At 37.6% G+C, this 23,363-nt stretch overlaps 1 protein-coding gene across 2 annotated transcripts in view; it reads left to right on the plus strand.

The window, feature by feature from the left end:
- Positions 1 to 23,363, plus strand: part of dpp6a (dipeptidyl-peptidase 6a) — a 352,775-nt gene that overhangs the window by 292,242 nt on the left and 37,170 nt on the right. For both annotated transcript variants that reach the window (XM_079863854.1, XM_079863853.1), the window contains exon 8: positions 9,760 to 9,880. In XM_079863854.1, coding sequence (XP_079719980.1) covers positions 9,760 to 9,880 — 121 coding nt within the window. The remainder of the gene's footprint in view (positions 1 to 9,759; positions 9,881 to 23,363) is intronic.

Here is a 23,363-nt window from a genome sequence, read left to right on the forward strand (position 1 = left end):
TCGAACTCTAGTTCGTTTCCCCCCTTGGTGCGAACCTTTTGGGCAGGTGTGAATACAGCAATCGAACTCGGGTGCGGACCAAACAATCGAACCGAGAACCAGCTGAAGAGGTGGTCTCGGTACGGTTCCAAACAAACTCTGGTACGGTTCGTTTACGGTGTGAACATGAACCGACCCAATTGCAGAAAACTGAGCCTTTTATTTGACTGCTCTTATGAGGATACGGACATTTTGGCATAATGGTGTCTAAAGCGAGCGAGCGAGCAAGAGCGCGCGCACGGCAGAGAGAGAGGGAGCGAGAGACCTTGCATGCGTGTGCCAGCTAGTGTGCCTCACGAAGCGCATGTAAGGACCCAAGCAATCAATTGTCGGTGCGGGCGGGCTTTTATCTATACCATATAGTTTCTTCATATTGCGTTTGTAGAGAATAACACCAAATCAGTAAAATAACAAATATTACATTACGAAATGCTGAGCCTGTTTGTGCACTTCCTGCTTTTCCCTGCTTGAGAATTCCTGTCCAATGAATGGACGACCTTAGCACACGTGTGGTTTTGTTTACACATTTTGGTTCACTTGCAAAAAGAGCAGTGTGAAAGCGAACCGTACCAAACAAAAAAAATCAACATCCTATTTGGTCCGGACCAAAGCAAGTGAACTATCGGACTTTCCTGGTGTGAATACACCCTTATATAATGTTAATAGACCAACCTACCAGAGCACTAAAATCTGTTTTGTACCTTTATAATACACTGACAACCAAAAAAACACACAGGGCGGTAAAGAGAAAACCACAGGATGAATCAAAGCTCATCACAAGTAGCTTTTCCACAAGGTGAGGTAGATACTAGATACTAGGTAAATAATATCTTAACAAAATCAAATTAAGATAAAACCCTAATGTACACAACTGATAAGAAAAAAAACTAAGAGGAAACATAGTTATTTCAATTAAAAACCATCAAATGTTGGGAATGTCAATTTATTGTAAATTATAAGGTGACTTGTTCTTTTTGTTTCCCCCAAAAAAATATTTTTACTGTAAAATTACATGAAATGTCCCATTTATTACAATTTTTCACCGTATATAGAAAGGGAACTTGCCGGTAACTGATTCAGCAAAGTCCCTCGGAAACATCAAATTATCCAGAGCTGTTCACCAAGCTTACAATTAAATTTCATATTTGAAATACTAATGAAATCTGCCATCATCTGTCAAAAAACTGCATTTGCAGCCTAATGCGCATTTGCAGTCCTAAGCGTGTGTCTAAAAGGCAGCGGCAGTGACCCAGTGACTTTACTGATTAGCTATTGGCTCTTTTATTTAAAAGGATTATTGCACTTTCACCCATTAATAGTAATACTGTCTTTGTATATCTGAAGTCTTTGGTATCAGTAGTACAAGTGCCAACTCAATTTGAAATGTGACTGACAGGCAGCTTCAGTCAAGCGCTCACTTGCGAATTTGCATGTGTGCTCTGAGAATAATGGCTACGCATCACGGTAATGCATTTGTAAACATTCAGATGTACTTCTTGGGTAATTTCTCATCTTGGCGAGGTATTGGTGTAAACCCACTTGGTTTGTCTTCAGTGAGTGTAAACATGTGGTATGAAGACAAATCAGATTTATGTCAAAATACCAGATCTCTGCACTGTGTAAATGCAGCATAATAGACCTGCTGCTGTCTATTATGGTGAGAATATTAATCAAACAACAATATTTACCAAAAAGAGAAAATCACTCACTGCTCTAAGTGTATTTCTTACTGACTATTTATTTGAATAATTACTTTGAAGAAGAAACCACTTCATTGAGAAATACGTGAACGCTTCAAGCCATTGTTTTAATTGAATTAAACTAAAAATAGTTTAAATGTGTTTAATAGTATATATAGCTTTTCATACTTGAAATAGTTCACCCTGGGTCATTCTAAACCCTGGGTAAAAGGAATCCTGGGTTATATTTATTCACGTTTCACACTGATCATACTATACCCGGGGTTAACAGTTAATCCTCTGTGTTCATAAACACCCGCTTCACACTGCACAGTCCTAAACCCCGCGTTAGAGTCCTTATTTGGATATTTGCGGTGACGCTGTTACTGACTGGACAAACGCAGCACGTGACCTGTTTACATAAAGGCTCTAGCATTGCGCGTCCTCAAAATACACATTGCTGACTGTAATATCAAAGTGAACTTTTATAAAGGTAAGAATTAAACGGTCTCTTCTTCACGCCAATTGTTGCATTTTCCATCGTCAAGGGAGAATTGATTTCCAGAATCAAGGGAGAATAATACATTGAATAATTTACACTTGTCACTGTTTGGTTGAAGCAGGATGAAATTAAAGTGCAGGATTTACAAGTAGCAGTCTTTTATTTACAAAACCAAAATTTTACAAAAAACTCAATCTCAGGATCAGAAAACAGCAAACAGAACAACCAAACTTTGTAGGACGAGAACGGACAAAGAACTGAACTAAACACAGGGCTTAAATAACAGACTACTGACTACTAACTAATCAAAGAAACAAGACTTCATCAATGCATCTCTTGCCTGTGCTTCATTACAGTACTTCTGCCACTTAAACTGCTCTAGTTACCGCTCTCTACAAATTATCGTCCTATTTCAAATTTACTCTTCCTTACTAAATTACTGGAAAGTACTGTTGCCTCCCAGCTTCAGTCTTTTCTTGTCGAAAATAATCTCTTTGATCCCTTTCAATCTGGTTTTCGCCCACTTAATAGTACTGAAGCTACACTTGTAACAGACCGACAATTCTACATGTCAGTACAGGATTTTCTGAAATCAGAAATTTTCTGATTTTCAGGATTACCTACTGTCCCCCTGAAGCAAGGTGTCCCCCAGGGTTCTGTTCTCGGACCATTATTATTAATAATTTACATATTACCTCTGGGTCAGATCTTACACCATCATGGCTTTAATTACCACTTTTACTCTGATGACATCCAATTATACTCTATCTGTACACCTGCTCTATCTGCCCTAACCGACTCAAATTTCTGCCTGTGTGCAAGAAATAAAAGATTGGCTTAATGTAAATTTTCTGAAACTCAACCTGGACAAAACTGAGATCATTTTTATTAGAACTCCGTCACTCACTAGCAATATTTCTACTGATTTCACCTGTGAGATTGTTGGTATTCACATCAAACCATCAAGTACTGTTAAAAATCTAGGTGTTATTTTCGATTCCTCTCCCTCTAACTCTATTACAAAATCTGCGTTCTTTCACCTGCACTCTCAGAAAAAAAGGTACAAAAGCTGTCACTGTGGCGGTACCTTTTCAAAAGGTACACCTTTGTACCTAAAGAGTGCATATAAGTCCCTCAAAGGTATATATTGGTACCAAACGTGTACATATTAGTACCTAAATGGTACATATTAGAACTCTTTTGAAGGGTACTGTCCCAGTGACAGCTTTTGTACCTTTTTTTCTGAGAGTGTGCGTCACATTCCCCAGCTTCAACACTGTCAAAGATGCTGAAACTGTCATCCATGCATTTGTCTCATCACTTCTTGATTACTGCAATGCCCTTTTTAGTGGTTTACCTGCCAGCTCCATTTCCAGATTACTAAATATTCAAAAATCTGCTGCTAGAATACTTACCCATACCAAGCGTTCTGCTCATATCACCCCAATTCTGTTTGATCTCAACTGGCTTCCAGTGGCTTATCGTATTAAATACAAAATTCTCCTGCTCACTTTTAAATCTTTGCACAGCTTGGTTCTTTGCACTGCTCCTCATTTACACCCCAACTTGCTCACTATGATCATCTGACTCTGGCCTTCTCGTTGTCCCTCGGCATCGCCTCTCTTCAATGGGGGGCAGGTCAATCAGTGTTGTTGCATCTAAATTGTGGAATTATCTCCCCCGATCACTCTGTTGTGTTAATAATATTTCTGAATTTAAATAATTACTCAAAACTCACTAATTTTCCGAATGTTATCATTCTTAAGTTGTGTTCTGTATTTCGTTGTGCTTGTCTCTATTCTGCTGTATGCTGCCCTGTCTATATAATGCTCTTTTACTGTTCTGTATTCTTGTTACTCAAACCTACTTCTATTGTTTGTCCTCATTGTCTACCCTATTGGTGTTATCCCTTTCTTGTTGCATGTTCATTGTAAAGCGTCCTTGAGAGAACTGAACAAATCACAGGACTTACTGTAAATAACAGTGAACTAATCAAAAAAACAAGACAGCTGACATGACTAATGAAACAATGAGTAACATAGGAGACTAACTAGAAGTGGGAAAAGGAAACAAAGGAAAGGGAAAAGGGAACCGTGGCATTATGCATCTCAACATGCATATTTAAACATATGCATCATAAAACACTTACTTCAAACACAAACCGTATTCTGTATGTGAAGACTCCGTCTCTTCTCTGTATGTGTAGACTTGTTTTGAGAATCTCAGCTTTTTTCAGTACAGATGAGCTGTCAGTTCAAAACACCTTGAATGGAAATTAAGCCAGCTCATTATATATTCATGGTCTGCACATTTTCATTGGCCTGGCAGAAGAGTTTTTCAGGATTTCTTCAGTTGTGTTTGCTCTGGTTTTTATTGTCAATATCAGAAAGCCATTTCTTTCCATTCGATGGAGCAACATTTCATGGATGAAATGGGAATGTGTTTGAATCACAGATGTTTATGGAGATTGCTTGCTTTTATAATATTCACACTGCGTCCCTGTTATTATTTTTAAAGTTACCATGAGACTATTATACTACCATACAGCTCCACTTTATAGTGTTTTGGAACCAACATTAAAACTCATTTCAAGCCATCTATACACTATATATTACACGTGTATATATTATAGACTGTCAGAAAAAAAAAGCTGTCACTCGGACTCTACCCTTTAAAAAGGTTCTAACATGTACCATTTGGGTACTAATATGCACTCTTTAGGTACAAAAGTGTACCTTTTGAAAGGGTACCGCCCCAGCTTTTGTATTTTATCTGAAGCCCGTTTCACACAGAGCGTTGATCCCAGAAAATTGCCATAGAATTGCTAGAGTGCCTTCTGTGTGAACTCAAACATGTCCTGGGATTGATCACGGGATCGATCCTGGGATAGGGACCTAGTAACATTGCTGGGATCAGGCCCGGAAAGCTTCCTGTGTGAACAAAAGGCAGGACCAATGCCGTAAAGGGTGTGTCGTCACAATGACGCAGTTATCCTGTGATTCCTTCCCTGATCACAACGTAAATAGTCCAGGCCTGGTCCTATCTCATCCTTCACTGTCGTCACTCCTTCTTTTATCCTCCTGTAGCTCCTCCGTGAGAGACACAAGGCCATTGTGGTGCTCATTAGCAATCGCGCCACCGGCCTCACTCCGTTCTCTCGGCCCCGCGCTACTTTTATTTAATCAGATAGTATCATCACATCAGCATAAATGCGTGCTAGAATCAACATGGAAAATATTGTCTAAAACCCTTTCAAGTCTGTAAATAATTATTTATACAGAACACTTATACAGTGCTACACAATCACAAAATGCTTCTCATTATTCAGACTATATCATATAAAAAAGTCAGCAGCTGATATTATATATAACTTACCCCTGATGTTCATTTAGAACTGCTGTGCGAGAGTAAATCACTGAGTTTAATGAGTCTGCTCAAGAAACTTAATTTGATGCTCAAGAAACATTCATTATTATTATCAATGTTGAAAACAGTTGTGTACAATTTTTTTTTTTCAAAATTCTTTGATGAATAGAAAGTTCAAAAGAACAGCATTTATTTAAAATAGAATATTTTCTAACATTATAAATGTCTTTACTGCAACTTTTGATCAGTTTAACTCATCCTTGATGAATAAAAGTATTGATTTATTTTATTTCTTTCCCCCAAAAATAAAATGAAAATTCTTACTGACCCCAAACTTTTGAACGGTAGTGTTTAATGTTACAAAAGCTTTAGATTTCAGATAAATGCTGTTCTTTTGAACTTTCTATTCATCATAGCATCATGAATTAAAAATGTAAATAACTGTTTTCAACATTGATAATAATCATAAATGTTTCTTGAGCATCAAATCATCATATTAGAATGATTTCTGAAGGACCATGTGACACTGAAGACTGGAGTATATGATGCTGAAAATTCAGCTTTGATCACAGGAATAAATTACACTTTAATATATATTCACATAGAAAACAGCTGTTTTAAATTGGAATAATATTTCACAATATTACTGTTTTTGTTTGTATTTTTAATCAAATAAATGCAGCCTTGGTGAGCAGAAGATACTCCTTTTAAAAACATTAAAAATCTTTTGAACGGTAGTGTATATTTGATTTTAAATTTGTATTGAAAAATCTTAAATTATATTCCCTTACGCAGATACTCTGAGTTTGCTTTGTTTACTGTTCCTCAAACATGCCTGAATAAATCAGTGTGTGTCATCCAGTGCGGCCTGAAGTGACTGTGGTGTGTTTAAGAAGGGATTACAAATCAATGCTTCTCCTGAGCTAGTTCACTGTCAATAGTCTGATATGTTATCAACACCCCAACACTCAGTGCAGTACATGAACTCCAGTAAAACATCACGTAAAAACAGCATCAAGATGTTCATGATCAAACTGGACTCTGTTTCCATTGATTTGAGTTGGGTCAGCTTGCAACAGTATATATTTTTGCAAACATGATAGAAAAAAAAATGGATTCACAACACGTAAAAAATTGACAGATCCCTTTCTACAGCCAACGGTGGGTTTACAAGCACCCACACATACTGATGACAGTGTAATAAATTCAAGAGTATTGACCTGGTCCGGGTGCCAAAATTTTACTCCAGCCATTTTCTCTGTTTAAAATAAATGTAATAAGGTGCATGGCATTGCTAAAGGGCATTAAAAGTCTGCACGTCTATGGTTATTGTTAATTGGAATTACAGGTCAGATTTCTATACAAAATAAATGCCTTTTATTAGGGTTTTGAGTGTTGTGGAACAGCCTCTCAAATCTTTCTTTGTAGTGTATAAGTAGTTGCAACCCCAAAATACCGCTACATGTGATTGATGCACTGTGACACCCATTGAAATAAACTAAACTGAATATATGATATATATTTGTATCATTAAAGGAATACATGAATTAATTGACTGCAGTAATGGAACCACTAACAGATATTTTAGCCATAACATTAGCGGAAAGATCTAAATATGTAATGAAGTTGCACTTGGAAGCACAACAAGAAAATTAGCTTTAATTACAGTATTTGATGAAGGTCAAAGTAAATGAGAAGCGCTGGGAAAAAAATACAATACTGCAGTCACAGACATTCCTATCTGGGAATATAGATTTCTCAGAGGACTGTCGGGTTAGCTGAAAAAACATTAGGCAATTTGCTCTTTAATTTCTACAGAGATTGTCAAGCTGACATGTTTGATTCAGGCAAGATTGAATTCAGGCAAAGTATGTCTGAGACACAAATTGACCTGACCTTTTCAGGGAAAACTATTTCTGTTTGAATAGTTTAATGTGAAGAGATAAACAACAAAACGTTGCTGTGCCAAAAAAATAAATAAATACAAATAGTAAATAAATGAAATGATTGCTTTTTCATCAGATTTTTCATCAAATTTAATTAGGTTAAAATACATTAAATCATTTTCAAATGTTGTCAACATTTGAAACTCTACATTCATTCTAGTCATTCTTGCTGCTGGTCCAAAATTTTAAACATGTGTGAAGGCTCTTGGATTTGGTCTGCTTAAAGTGTTCTCTCCTGGAAGGTTTTCCTTTTAAAAGTCAAAATGTCCTGTCATCTTCTCTCAGGACCCTCTTCTCTTATATTATCTTAAGCATGGAATATGTTTCTCTTCATTTCTGAGTGCAGAGGTTATTTTAAAGATGGTGCTGTGGAGGTTGTTTCATAAATGAAGCCATCAGGTGACTCATCTGAATGCTCAAGAGATGATCTTAGCTTGGAAAGTTCCATGGAAAGACACCTTTGAATCTGGGCCCTGTCCCAAATGGCACCTTAAATGGCCTTCCTCTGAGTCTGCACTTTCGTGACATTATGGCTCTTCGACTGTCGGGAACAAGTCTGCTGCGGAGCTCGCTTCAGTGCGGGTTCAGAAAAAGTGCGCATCTTGGGCGCATATTGACCACAAAGGGGGTGCTCACGAGCACCCTTCTGAAACCTAAAATAACTAAATATGACACCCTGCGTTCTCATGGACTTAATGGACAAGTGTACGCGGCAGCCATTGTAAGTCCACAAGACCGAAAGTGCATATGAAGTGTGCCATTTGGGACAGAGCCTGCATGAGCTCAGTCAAACTGTACTATGAACACAATAACTTTCAGAACTGGAAACCTCCCCTGTCCAAAAAAGAGTTTAGACTTAAATGCAAAAACGACTCAAAACCTTTGTTACGTACATAAAACTGCCTGTTCGGTTATCAAACACTTGGTCTGCCAAGTCAAGATGAAAGCAAGAACAATACGATTAGTCACAAAAAGCAGAAGTACTCACATTTAAATTTGCAAAGGTTGACCAAAGCCGTTGTCCTGTAGCCTGGTAATACCAGACTCTGCTACTTCACTTTGCTTCGTAGACAGAGTCTGGAATTGTCACGGAACACTAAACGAGAGACGAGGATTCAAGTGCAGAGGAGATTTAATAAACAAACACAGACGAAGTACAAAAACTCAGAACTCAGGTATCCAACAGACAGGAACATCGAGGACAGGTAACTCGGACAACGAACCAGCACAGGACTACAAACACAGGGAGGCTAAATAGGGGAATTAACAAAGGAGGGAAACGAGAAAGACAGGTGGGACAAATTAACCAATAATTAGATAACAAGATGGGAGGGGCTAGACAATAGACAGGAGAGCACATGGCACAAAACAACAAACACCCATGTGCAGCACAAAACAGGACAGACATGTGACAGGAATAGCATAATAGAGAAGTGTTTTCTCTCTCGCGGGGGGGCGCTTGTCTGAAGTTTAAAATCATTGGTTACCCGTAAGCCAATCACATAACGTTTGGTTATGGCGTGTGTTATGCGCATACTCAGCCGCATCTAACTTCCACTTTAAACGCATTTATGGTGCAAAAACTAAACCATCGAGCGAAATACCAGAGTGAACATGGCTGTGAACGACTTTTGCAGATTATGTGAAGTAAATCTACGCATCCACCACGGTACAATCAGCGTCTACGTCACGGCTCTCAGCCCGCCCTCTGTACGTTGATTGGCCGGCCGTCTGAAGGCCGGTGGAAAACTGAAAGATACGCTGCTATCTCAGACTGACTACAGGAGCGAAATGAAATTAGCGGAAGTAGGAAGTCTGACGTAGTCAGGCTAGTTGTCCTGTGGATCCTTGCAAAGAATCCTGATGTTAGAACAAGATTATTTTAGTCTGAACTCAACAGATTGAGTGGCACACTTAAAAGTAGTAATAATAATAATAAAGACACTGAATTTGCCGTTAACCACTATACTTGACACAACAGCAAACCTGCAGCCTGTGTCTGAGCAAAAAAAGAACTGTTACACCTGCAAAGCGGGCGTTTCTTAAAGGCACAGCAAAAAAAAATAAAAAATAAGATTGTTTCTGGGGGGGGGGGGTGTAATAATAAAAACTGTAACCCCTTTAAAGTTCTCCATGCACACAGTAAATGTCATCACCAGTAAAGCCCTCCTGGCCTATCCATCAAATTTTGATTGCAATGTGTTTGTGTTTCTGTCCATTTCTCTAGATTTTTATATTTGAGAATAACATCTACTACCGGGCCACTGTGGAGAACAGATCCATCCGTCTTGTTTCTACTGGGAAAGAGGGTGTGATTTTCAACGGCCTAAGCGACTGGCTCTATGAAGGTATGAAAGATAAAACATCTACATATGTTTTTATGCCTTGCAAAACTAAACGTGATTTTCTTGATGAGGCTTTGTCAGGAGGCTTGACAACTAAGGTGAACTTAGCCTCTTTGCATCTTTAAAGAGTATTGTACCAAAATTCAAGTTCAGGGAAGAAGGAGGCGGGAACCAGAAAACGGTCAACATAAAGTTTAATCACAAAATAAATAGAAACAACAAAAAAAGACGAGCAGCAGTGGCCTTTCTGCCGACTGCTATATAAAACATAATAAAACAACAGCTTAAAATGATGCCTGGTCCTCTCGCGCCCTTCAACGGTGAAAGATGGTTTTCTGTGCATTGTCAAAGAATCAAAGGAAGAACAATCAATAGCCTAGAATCTCCCAGAATGCACCGCTACCTTTGACAGGACTCTGTGGTTGTGGATTTTCACCCTGTGTGATGTGAGTCTCCCATTTAAACTTTAATCTGAGCTCATATTGCAGCGACTGACCCTTGCCATGAGTTTATGAGGTGTTGAAGGTCTCGAAATTGACACTTATTATTTATTGAAAGGGTTGAATGTATTAAAGAGAGCAGAGACTCATCCTGGCCTATTTCTGTTGCTCCTGATCTCATTCTCTCTGCTTCGGTTCACAGTATGTATGATTTATCCTTCTTATTCATCTACAATATTTGCATTCTTTAGTTTTTACATATTTATTTTGCAGAACATGCGTCTTCCTGATTGGATGATTCATATTTGAAGCCATTTTTAAAAACCCAATAATCACACACCTGTGACGTCATTTTAATTCTACATTAATGTGCCAAGTAGCTTGGCAACCCTAAACAGCCTACAGGTACCCATTTTCCACAGACAAAGTTCCAGTGCGGGTTCCTGGACGGTGTCCCTTCTCGAACCGTTCCACGCATTAACTACTGCAGAAAAGGGGATTCCAGGTCGGAAAGACTGGTTCAACTCCGGCCCTAAAAACTCAAAAGAATTCAGGGAGCGGGGGTGGAGAAAAGCTGTCGCTGTCTATGGCAATCTAGTTGAGCAATGTAATAACATTGATCTACATTGCTCTTTAGATCTAAATATATATATCTGTGCACAAGAACGGTTTCATTTTCATCATGTCTCCAAAAAGGACAGATGAGAGTACTAGGACATCACTGCTCATTTCTCAAATCTGTAGATACACTTGGCCGGTTTACAACAGGCTCCAGTTCGCCTGGCCGAGAACCCACAGTGATATATTATCATTACATAATGTTTCATATAACTCATTTATTACATACAGGACAGAAAAGAAGACTCCATCATGTTCTTAACAGGTCTTTTTAAAATCCACAACAATCTTTGATTCTACCAACATCCCTTGTGAAAAAAGAAGTACACTTAATATTTTTTTTCATCATTTACTCATGTCATTTCAAATGAAAAAAAAAAAGCCGAAATTAAATCTGTTCATCATATAAAGTGATTGCATCTCTTCGCAAAACTTGGATTAAATCACTCCATTCATATGGTTTAGTTTTACGTCGCTTTTAGAACCTTTTTAGATCTTTTAAGTTTTGGTTACCATGGAACTTATTTATAAAATGTGCATATGCACAGAATTGAACTTAGAGTGTGCATACTCTAAAATACACCAATGTTCAGATTTACAAAAAAACGTCTTTGATGTGGAAAAGTACTTAGTGCCACATAAACGACTCAGGTTTCATTGAAATCTCCATTTCTTAAAGGTTTTGAATGACATGAGGGTAACCTCATGATGAAGTTTAAAACATTTAAAATATATTAACTTTAATTTGCATTAACAAAAAAAAAAAAAAAAATCACAATCAAATAAAACTTCAGTTAAAATGTGCTTTCATGTCAGTCAACACATTAAAATAAGTGTATTTATTCAAAGTCTGATAAAAGATAAAAATATAATGGTTTAAAAAGTACTTTAAAATATATTTTTAATTTGACATTATAACAAAGTACAATTTTTAAAGTGTTAAGAAACATGAACGTGTACATTCTTTAAGTACACTAAATTTGACTTTTATTTCATTAATATTACAGTATATTAACTGCAAGTACAGTTTTTATATACTTTCAAAATGTGAAGTACACACTACAAGTGCGCATTACAATTAAGCGCACCTTTTTCTCTTAGAATTAGCATTCACATTATCCACATTATTTCTTTCTGATTATATTGTGCAATTCCACCTCTCTTCATTTTAAATGGTAATAGTCTATTAACACTTCCTATGTAGTGAGTTCTTGCTGACATGCTATTGCATTTTTGGCCATGAACAAGTGTTTAATGCTTGTGATGGAGCGTTATCGCAGGAATCTTAGAGTGAGACAGAACACTGTCCCATCAAATGAAAAAAAAACACTCAGAATCCTATCCTGTCTGTTTGGTAACCATGGTAATTTCACCTATCAAATATATATTTTTTCGAATCTTAAAGTGCCCATTATTTTGTTTTGAAGGTCTCCTACAACAGATTGACATGCATCCAAGGTCAAGCAAACACTTTTCACATAATATATATTGCAGCATCACCGCTTTTCTCACAGTGTCTTAAATGGTTTGATAAAGGATTCAGTCTCTATAAATCACTCCTTTCAGTGAGCCTACTCTGCTCTGGTTGGTCAGATGGCCTAGTTCATTGTGATTGGTCTACCACTTACAGCGCTTGATGGAAACGAAGCACCCATTACCATAGCTGAATTTCAGCTCCGAAGGCTTCATAAGCACTTCAGTACACAGTGATACGAACAGTAACGATGCCATCAGTTTTACCGTACCAATTTGAGTCCTCATCTTAGGAAGTACATGTAAAGTGGATTTTCTTTTGCATTGCATGTCGACAACTTAAAATCTTCAGATACAACTACAGTGTTTAAGGGCGAATAAAAGCTGACATTAATCGTGGGCAGCCAGTGAAGACCTTAGGTGAGCATTATGCATATTTGTTACAAGTCTATGTAGATTTGTGCAGGAAGCAAGATTGGAATTACTGACAACTTGTTTCAGGCAGTTCAGTTCGATCTTTGAAACTTGGAAGACCTTTTAAATTCACAAACAGCTATATTACACATCACTTGAACTCTGTAAAAATACTACACACTACTATAAAATAACTTTTATAGTACTTCTATAAAATAACGGTAAAATACTGGCAACAGACACCAGCAATCTACTGTAATTCCACAGTTTGAATTCTGTCAAATTTCAAAAACGCCTAAAATGGCTATAGGCAAGAGTAAAAACAACATGAGCAATTGTATGTGAGAAAGAAAAAGATGGTAAACATGGATAGGCGAAGACATACTTGTACTCAAACTCCTATATTCACTGTGAAACAGCCATTCAGCGCTATTATGCTATTGCTTCATATGCACTAGCCAACAATGCATTGTGTACTACAGTACAAAACCGTGATACATAAATACAGTGGATTTGAAACTCTGAACTGTCCTTGACTTCCTGTCCATGGGTTTATGGTTAGTCACTGTTTGTGTGCAGTTCAGTTCATCCGCAGATCCTCTGAATGATAAATGAATCGTCAAGCTTTGGTGCAGTCTGAGGCTGTTGAATACAAATCCGGAGTCTGTTCTGCGTGTGGAGGGGAACAGGTGGCTGTGCATTCATTGGCGATGGAGTTTATGGCTGGGCTGGACCCTTCTGGATACAGAGTTCCCTGATGTGCTTAGGGAAAGGTTAATGTATGTTAATTCAGATTACCCATGCCAACCCAAAAAGACTAAAACAACCAATATCCATCATTGCAAGAGCATTTTAATTCCTCCAGCTGTATGGATTTGCATTAAAGTTGAACGATCCACAGTGTTCATCTACTTAATGTGATTTGAAAGTGGCTGAAAGTTATTATGAGGAAAGTGTTCTAATCAACCTCACCCTACACAATCTCCTCTCTGTAATTTGGAGATCAAGAATGTAGATTGTTGCATTGTTGTGACTAAGTATGCTTTCTTAGAGTAGTTCATCACTTTGCCGAGAGGATATTAATTACCTCAATCAGTCTGCATAATCATTGCTGAGTTTTAATTACCCCTGAATAATCAGTGAACCGCATGTATAGTTCTAGCTGTGGCAGACCACGTCTGCTCTAATGAAGATCATGAAATGAACCCTGCAAGAAACTCATATAAGGCACACTTTGTGCATTTGCTTCTGCATGTTCGCAAGATCATAAGACATCCCGTTTGCCATTTCATGATTCAGAAGGGTCCCCTTTGTACCTGCTATTCTTTTTTGCCGAACCTGCAGTAGTGAAGACTTCATAGAAACAATTAAAGTGTAAATAAACCTGTTTCTTATTTTGTTTTGAAATACAAAAAAGGTAGAAAACATGAGAAAATAATTTACTTTAAATGCAGATTGTTGCCACTTTTTTGGAGAGGGAGCCTATTCAAATGTTTAGTTCTTTATTTGGGATAAAAAATTGGTGGTCCCACTTTATATTAAGTGCCTTTAAGTACTGTGGACTAACATGACTAACATGTTTAAGTCCCCATAAATAGTATGAATATGTTAGCTTTAAAGTTATCTGTAAGCTTGTGCTCCAAAACAATGACAAAATACACATTTAGAAGATATAAACGTTCAATATCTTACTGTCTCTCACTTCCGCCAATATGGGTCAGTGATTGTGATGACATCACTCTGCACTTCAGCTTCTCATCAGATTTTCTATCCAATCAAAAGCCCTCTAGAATGTGAAGCGTCCCGCCCCCTACATTATAAATAGACGCTGAAGCTGCGGCATTGCACCATTTCTATATGGTGAATGGCACATAGTGCACTATATAGGGGATAGGGAACCATTCAGACACTGTAAATATGCATTTTCGGGCAAATGATGTGTGGTTTCGCATTAGTGTCACACGAACCAGTCCAGAAACACTATAGCACAGAGCTGATCATATGCACATATCACACATACAAGAAAACGTATCAGATCCATTTAAATTTTGTTCAGAGTGCTTTCTTTTAAAGCAGTATGGAGGAGATCAGGATGAGTTAGACAGACTCAGGATTAGAAACAGCATTGATGAGTAGAAGAGATAACACCGATACCATGCACCAACATAAATTGCTCTCTTTCGAAAATACACACTCTCAGCATGGTAATGTTCACTGTTTTGCTTTAGTAAAAGTTTCACATTAAATCTGAAAGGGGAGACTGTGGCTGTCAAATGTGGCTTTACCGAGCTCAACGGCTCTGGCCGTTAATCACAAAATAAACTAAAGACTATTGGCTATTTTTAAAAAAGGAGAGCATTTCAAGGCACTTCAGTGGGCCTTTAAAGGGTTAGTTCACCCAAAACTGAAAATTCTGTCAGTAATCACTCACCCTCATGTTGTTCCAACCCCGTAAGACTTTCGTTCGTCTTCGGAACACAAATTAAGATATTTTTGATGAAATCTGAGAGCTGTCTCACTCCTTCATAGGCTGCTTGGTAATCGATATCAGCCATCCCAGAAAAGTTAGTAAAGACATTGTTAAAATAGTCCAAGTGACTACAATGGCTCAACCTTAAGTTTATCAAGCGACAAGAATACTTTTTGTGCGCAAAAAAATAAAATAAATAAATAACAACATTATTCAACTATTGATTTTCTTCTGTGTGGGCCTCTGATTGAGTTCACGTAGTGTAACAGCGCAGCACTTCTGGGTTGTACGTCAGAACGTAGGCTCACTACAACCCAGAAGCGATGCGCTGCACTTAAAATGGCCGACTCCCTGATCAGTGCCCTGACTACTGAACTAGGGAGCTGATTGAGATGAACCCCAACAGGAGCAAACCAAAGCCACTTGAAGGCAAGCCTGCAAAGGTTAGCAAAAAAATAAAAGCGAAACGCATGCTAACACTGTGGTATGCAGGGAAGGAGACCATGGGCCTTTTTTTTTCATGGATGTCAATGGAGGAGAGGCTTCACTATGCTGAATAAACTCATTTTGTGTGAAAACGGTTTATCATTTAATGAATCGACAGCCTGTTTGCTCTTAAATTTTCATTTTCGATAAGAGAAGTCATGGACAATTGCGCGACAGGTATGATTCAGTTTACGCCACTTCTCATTCATTTCTATGGTATCTGCAAACAGGAATTGACTGTCACACAACTCTGAATGAAATGCAATGACATCTAGGCTTTAATGTTATTGGTTATCAAGGCACATGTGATCCAAAGTTAGCTGTTATGCTTTCTCCAATGGTAGGGCCAGAGACCCAATCTCTCAATAATAAGACCATCCCTAAATAAACCACAGAAGGAGAACACAGGCACAGCAAGACAAAAGAATATCAACCTAAAAGTGCTAAAACATAAAACACAGGGGAATCATGACAACATTATGTTTTTCTTGTTATTCTTTGTTATTTGAAACTAATGTTCTGTATTTGAAAGGATGGATTTCGTAAGTATCTGCAGCTAGTGCATGACATTGGAAATGTATAAAAACTGTTGCCATCCACACAATGAAAACAAATGTAATCTTCTGTTTGTATTTATAATCCAGTAGTTTTGAAGGAACTGCTTCAATGTCAACATGTTGTCCCTAATAATCCCACTAAGCTAAGAACACAATGAACCTTTCTTAACGTAATGGAATGTTTCGATGGTTCAACCTTCATTTAATATTTACCTTATTGAAGAAGTTTTCAGATATTTGTCAGAAACATGTAAAACGTAGGATTTATGTGGGCTTAATATGGCCACTTTCCCTAATGATGTGATTTTTAAGCACTAAATCTGGCAGAACCTCCTGCACTGCCGAGTGCTGACAGATTGTGAAACGCTTATGACAGACCTCCCTACACCTCGCTGCGATATGCTTCAGCCCAGCACTTTTTGCCTTTCTTTTGCATGAAGTTCAGCAGTTTCCGACATTTTGATGCTCTCACCACTTGCTCTGCACTACTGACAATCCCACAATCCCTCATACAAGCCTGCCATTCAGCTTCCATAGAGAATTTATTGAAAATACCGCTCACTCTAAGGCAGTGGACATGTGTGTTAACCCTAGAACCCTGTTAACCCTAGAATGTGGTATATATATATATATAATAACCATGTGGTTTGCTGGAACAGTCTGCGATGCTTAACATAAAGTGATTTTTATTCAAGTTTAATGTACATTAGATCATGTCTCTTTTGTCATCTGACTTGTGTCCCATTATTCAGTAATCTCAGGGGCTGGTTTTGAGGACACACTATGATATGCTGCTTCTTGTTTTTCTGATAACTAGTTTCATCAGTTACCCATGTTCCCTGCCATCCCCAGATCATTAATCTGATTAAAGTGTGTGTGCAGTTTGTGTGCAGTCATATCCTGAAGTGTCATTACTGTGTTTTAGACTGCAATCTCTTACTAAGGCTCTCTACTGCCCCCTGTTGAAGTGAGCTGAGATTGTTTGAAATCTGTTTGGAAATCTGATTGTTTGGAAGGAAACTGTCATTTCTGTTTCCATGAGTTTCAGTGTTTCATATACACCCCTTTTCTGAATAGTATTTTCCTGTCCTGTTTGTTCTGCTGGAAATATGCAATGCTTTCATTCGGTTGCACCAGAAAAGTCATTAACCAGTTTACAAACAGTAGTTTGCTACAGTTCAAGAAGCAACTAACTTAATTCAATTCAGTCTATTTAAGGGAACTTCTGTTAAAATATTTAGGGTATGTTTTCTTTTTTCCTTTTCAAAAGGAAATTAACACTTTTATTTAAACGAGACAGTAAATGCATTTATAATGTTACAACTGATTTCTGTTTCAAATAAACATGAACTTCTACTCATCAAAAAGTCCTGAAAATATGTATCATGGTTTTCACAAAAATATCGAGCAGCACAACTGTTTTAAAAATTGATCATATTGTAAAATGCGTAGGTGAACATAAGATGTTTTTTTTTTTTTTTTTCAAAAAACCTACAGTAAAAAAAGTACGGTAATAAGACTATAAAACAACCTATTGTTTTAGAGATTTGATAAGATAAACAGCCACATTTATAAAAAAGTAGCATGTTACTTGAAAATGTGCATTATTTTGAAAACATGCTTCTGAAATAATGTAGTCAAGGTTAGTAGTATTGCAGCTTTGATTTAATACACTGCTGAAAAGAGAGCGCGAAGTGTAAAAGTGTAAAAGTCCTTCAGATTAGCTGCTAATGAGGCCGATGTGTTTTACCACTATATCACAAGAGAGTATAATCACAGATATTTTAGCAGTCCACAGAAATGATCAGCGCTCTGACAATATCCTCCGATGTGCGACTCGGAGACGCAACACCTCTCTGATGCTCTATCAGTTTTCTGCACCGAAGTGTTAATGATGCTGTTCTTGAGATAAAACTGAGGATGAGTTTGGCTCTCGGGATGGGTCGTGATGACTGACTAGTCACCTGGTTCATACTGACTGTAAAGGGGGTCGCACACCAGACGAGAAGCGCAGCATGTGACACAGCTGGAGCTCTACAAAAAAATAATAGCAAAACAAATGTCCTGTTTATTATATCTGTTTTGTTGATAGACATCTTTTTTTTATTGAGTAATTCAATCCATAATGGAATTATGGAATATTGCAGAATTTATTGATTTATCCGTCACATATATTTTATGCCGTCATAAACTTTATCTCTCTTCTCTTCTCTGATGTGTTTACTGGCGCGAGGGCGGGACAACCTGTCACTCACATGAGATCGACCAATAGCAAACCATCCAAACAATTCCTGATGAACAATCTCATCCGCTCTACATTAGTTGGATATTGTCAGGGTGTGGTGTAGGTCGAAGAAGACGATGAAGGCAGAAAGCTCCAATGCAAAGTTTTACTTACAAATAAAACAGGCAGGTAGGATACACTCACACCAAATACAACATGACCCAGACATTACCAGACATTAGAACAGACAAAGACTGACTGAACAGAGGGAACTAAATACAGACACTGATGAACATAAACCAGGTGACACAGATGAACACTACTTAACAGAACACAGGTGATGAAGATGAACTAATGATAACAGAGAAGACAAGTCCGATGAAAAAACAAACTAAACAGAACACAACAGTGACAGATATAGATCACAATTAAAAAGATATATATATATCGCAACTTCTGTTGCATGCCGACTTATACCATTCTCAACTTTTTGACTGCTTTTATTGTTCAATTTAAATAAAACTATACAAAATAATGTTAATTTTTCGAGGACTAAAGAGACTTGGGGCCCTATTTTAACGATCTGAAACACAAGTATCAAACGCGAAACGCAAGTAACTTAGTGGGCGGATCTCGCCCGACGCAAATCTAAAATGGGTTGGTCTGAAGTAGCTTCATTACTCATAGGTCTGGTTTGGGCGTAACGTGAAATAAACCAATCAGAGCATCATCTCACATTCCCTTTAAGAGGAGGCGCGTTTGTTCCATGGTGGATTGCTATTATAACGGCGGATTTGCCTGGCGCACGCCAGGAGCGGTTCATAGCCAAGGAGACCGATGTTCTCATCAGGGCCGTAAAAGACAGAGAAGTGACTTTGTATGGGGATGGAGAAACCCACCCAAATTAGCTTCGGTTAAACAGGAGTAAAATAATTTGGGTAAATGTGTAAGCTAGATTTATGCCTATTTTTTCACATCTTCATGGACACCACAATGATTTCCCTCATGTGGAATAATTTTCCTTGTAATTATGTATGGTTTGCAAAAAATGGGAACTGCTGCGTCTGTGTGTAGATGAGAGAAGCAAAGTGTATGTGCGTTGTGCACACGCTACATTATGGCCAAGCATGCGCCCTTAAAACAGCATCTGAACGCGCCACTGACTTTAGACTAGGTTTTTCCTGGTCTGTGGCGGAATTGTTTTCTGGAACTGCAAAATAGCACCAGGGAACGTTTGCGCCGGAACACGCCTCCTCTTTTCGCTGAACCGCCCCCGGGAGCGCAAGTTCATTCCCTAATGTACCGACGTGCGTCTGTCGAGGGAAAAGTCCACTGTGCGTCGGGTGCAAAATAGGAATGATACATGCGTCGGTGTACAAAGTCAATTGCGCTGGGTGCAAGATAGGGCCCCTTTTCACTTTATATGATGAACAGATTGAATTTAGGCTTTTGTTCACATATAAACTTTGTTCAGCAAACTAAACTACTCAATTCATCTGGGTTAGTTTTACAATCTCTTTTTGAGCTTTTTGAAACGTCAAAGTGTCAGTTGTGTAGTTGTCTTCATCAAAAAGACCTTCATTTGTGTTCCAAAGATGAACGAAATTGAGTAATTAATGACAATGTCTAATGACAAAATGAATAGAAAAACTATCCCTTTAATTGTTAGACAACCTAACCACTAGTTTCGATTATACATCCATGTTGGGCAGGATGCAAGTTGTTATGTAGTGTAAGTCGTTAAGAACACCACTGGAGCAATAACATGCAGTAGCCTAGTGTTCGTAATGACAAATGGCTTTAGTTGAGTGATTGTGTTAGCTTGTGCTAGTGGAGCTGATAAGACCTCTACAGACCTTCATCCTCATTGGATTATCTTCTCAATGAACTCCAGCTAATTAAGTTGCTAATGGTTTGTTAGGAGCCTGTTATTATCCTGATGAATCCAGTGAAGGTGATGAACAATGCTAAAGTCATGTTTGTTAGGCCTTATTTGAATTTAAATGAGAAACTTACAGACATAGAAAGACGTGTGGAATGTGAACAGTGGACATGTTCGATTGATCTCTCATTGGTGCAGTATGAAGTGAAGTATGATGTATGATGTGTTGAATGTGAAGCAGGAGATGGCTGAAGATGACTCTAAAGAGGACATGTTCTAATACATGTTCTCAATTTGTAGATTGCCTGAGGATATTTAGGCTAAAAAATGTGACAACTCACACACAACTAATGTGTATGTCCATGGTAAACAGGCAGCAGCTTTAAAACCTAGTCAGCTGCTTCCTTGTTTATTGTCCACACACACACGTCTTCCTGAGGAATATTCACACCCAAAGAGAAAAAGCTTAGTGACTGATGAAAAAATCTTTCAAGTTTTCTCTTTGAATAAATTACACCATGTAGGCCCAGTTGTTTTTCAGGACAAAGGATGCATTGAATGCATTGATCTATTTTTTTTTTTTTTTTTTTTTTCATAGTGAAATTTGTAGCAAAACTTCTGATGTGATAGACATAAAGCAATGTTCTAAACAAATTTGGACATCATAAGAGACTGATTACAAATGCATTTCATGGGCAGCTCATCAAACCTATTTTGGTCACTCACAGCTCACACACCTGATGTTAGCATGCTAATGGCTTTAACAAATATATATAACCAAATAACCAAAACTAACCAATTACTTTTTGTATGGAAACCTGTTTCTGCCACAGAATAAATAAATAAAAGGTAATTGTTTCCCAATTTAGAGAAAATGAATCAGAATTGTGAGATGTTTACTCAAAGTTGCAAGTTATAAGCTTGAAATTGCAAGGGAAAAAATCCAGGATATAAACTCATAATTAAAAAAAAAAAAGAAATCACATCTGTCTGTTTAATAAATTTAATAAATAAGTTTAGTCAATTCTGGGAAGGTCTGAACTGCAAGATAAAAAATGTGAAATTTGAGAAAAATAGTCAGAATTGTGAGATGTTAACTCACAATTGCAAGAAATAAACTTAGAATTGTGTGTTATATGTAAACTTGCAATTCTGAGTAAAAAGTCTGAATTATGAGAAATAAAGTAAAAGTTGTGATGAAAACGTTTCACGATGCATTGTGGGATTGCCTTTCCATGAATTATATGTGTAATGCTGCTTAGCTTTTTGCCCTATTTGGAATAGCCTGTAGTCAAGGGCACGTCAAATGTTTTGTTGGTTTTTAGAATGAAGAAAAGATGATGGAAATGCTCAGTCTGAACTGTAAAGTTTCAGCTCATTCACCTACAGCTGTGTCCTCTGATTAAAGGACAAGTGTAAGAGGACTGTGTGTGTGCTGGACGCGACTTCGCTGTCCTCCAGCTCTCAAAACACACACTCGTGTTTCATCTGTCATTCAGCTCTGCTATTAAACCTCCCTGTGTGAGCAATCAACAGCCCAACAAGCTTCCTGGCTCACTACTGAGAGTGTGAGTGTGTGTTTGGCATAATAAAGGGCACAGAGATACACACAGAAAACAGGAATGAGAGAGAGAGATGTGTTTGCAGAGTTTCTGACACCTTATGTCTAATGAGAGCGGTTTTTGCTGTTTTGTACAGAGATGTCTGTGGCAGGCTTGCTTTGGTTCATCCATGGGTCAGCATCTCTTTAATGATCAGATTCATTGTAAAGTTCCCATGATACTCACAAGCACTTCCTCTAGAAACATCCACATCATGCTCTCTATTCAAATGTGTTATTAAAAACTTGTCCTCATTGGCATTAAAGGGCTAGTTCACCCAAAAATGTGAATCAAAGTGTTCAAGCTTCAGTTTTTAAAGCTGTTGTATACGGACCAAGAAGACTTGAAACACACAGGATTGTGGGATATCATTGGCAGTAAAGGATGAATCAATACTAAGTTCAATGGGCAACCAAATGGAAGCATCCATTTTAACTGAAAAGGCAAAATTTACAGTTTTGGAACGAGCCAACTTTAAGCTCAACATTAAGTACACAGATGAAATGAGAAGATGAGACTCAAACTTACAGTATCTAATATGAAAATAAAAAAATACAGTATATAATATTAAAACAAATCATATTTCCATTTATCTGATACAAATGAAAGTAGTTTGGAAATCCACAACTTATATATCAAGTATATAAAATGTCAAGTACAAAGAGTTATGTTACTCTAACAACTTAAAAATGTAGCCTTTTAAATTTGTACACAGTATAATTGGACATGAATTTGTAAAAATTAGATTTACATCAAAACCCAAAACCTAGAAAACATTGAAGATTCAAGATTCAAATAAAATAGTCTTTAATCCAAATATATACAACAGGAGAACTCAGGGAAGCAGACATAACACACTTTAACATTGACGAGAACGGACACCGACTGAAAGAAACAGGGAGAATAAAGACTAGAACAAATGAGGGAGCTGATGAGATAATTAATTGGACACAGTTGAATGTAATGACTAAATAAACAGACTGAGGAAAACTAGGTCACAGGAGAGAACCGAGAACACAATGAAGGAGGGAACACCGAACTTACATGTGGCAGTATTAGTAATAAACATTATTTTACATTATTTTATATGAATGTTTTTGAAAGCATTTTCTTATGCTCGCCAAGGCTGTGTTTATTTGATCAAAAATACAGTAAAAACAGCAATACTGTGAAATATTACAATTCAAATGAACTGTTTTCTATTTTAATATAATTTAAAATGTCATTTATTCCTGTGATGCAAAGCTGGATTTTCAGCATCATTACCCCAGTCTTCAGTGTCACACAATCCTTCAGAAATCATTCTAATATGCTGATTTCC

The sequence above is a fragment of the Squalius cephalus genome, assembly GCF_949319135.1.
Source record: "Squalius cephalus genome assembly, chromosome: 25".
NCBI lineage: Eukaryota > Metazoa > Chordata > Actinopteri > Cypriniformes > Leuciscidae > Squalius > Squalius cephalus.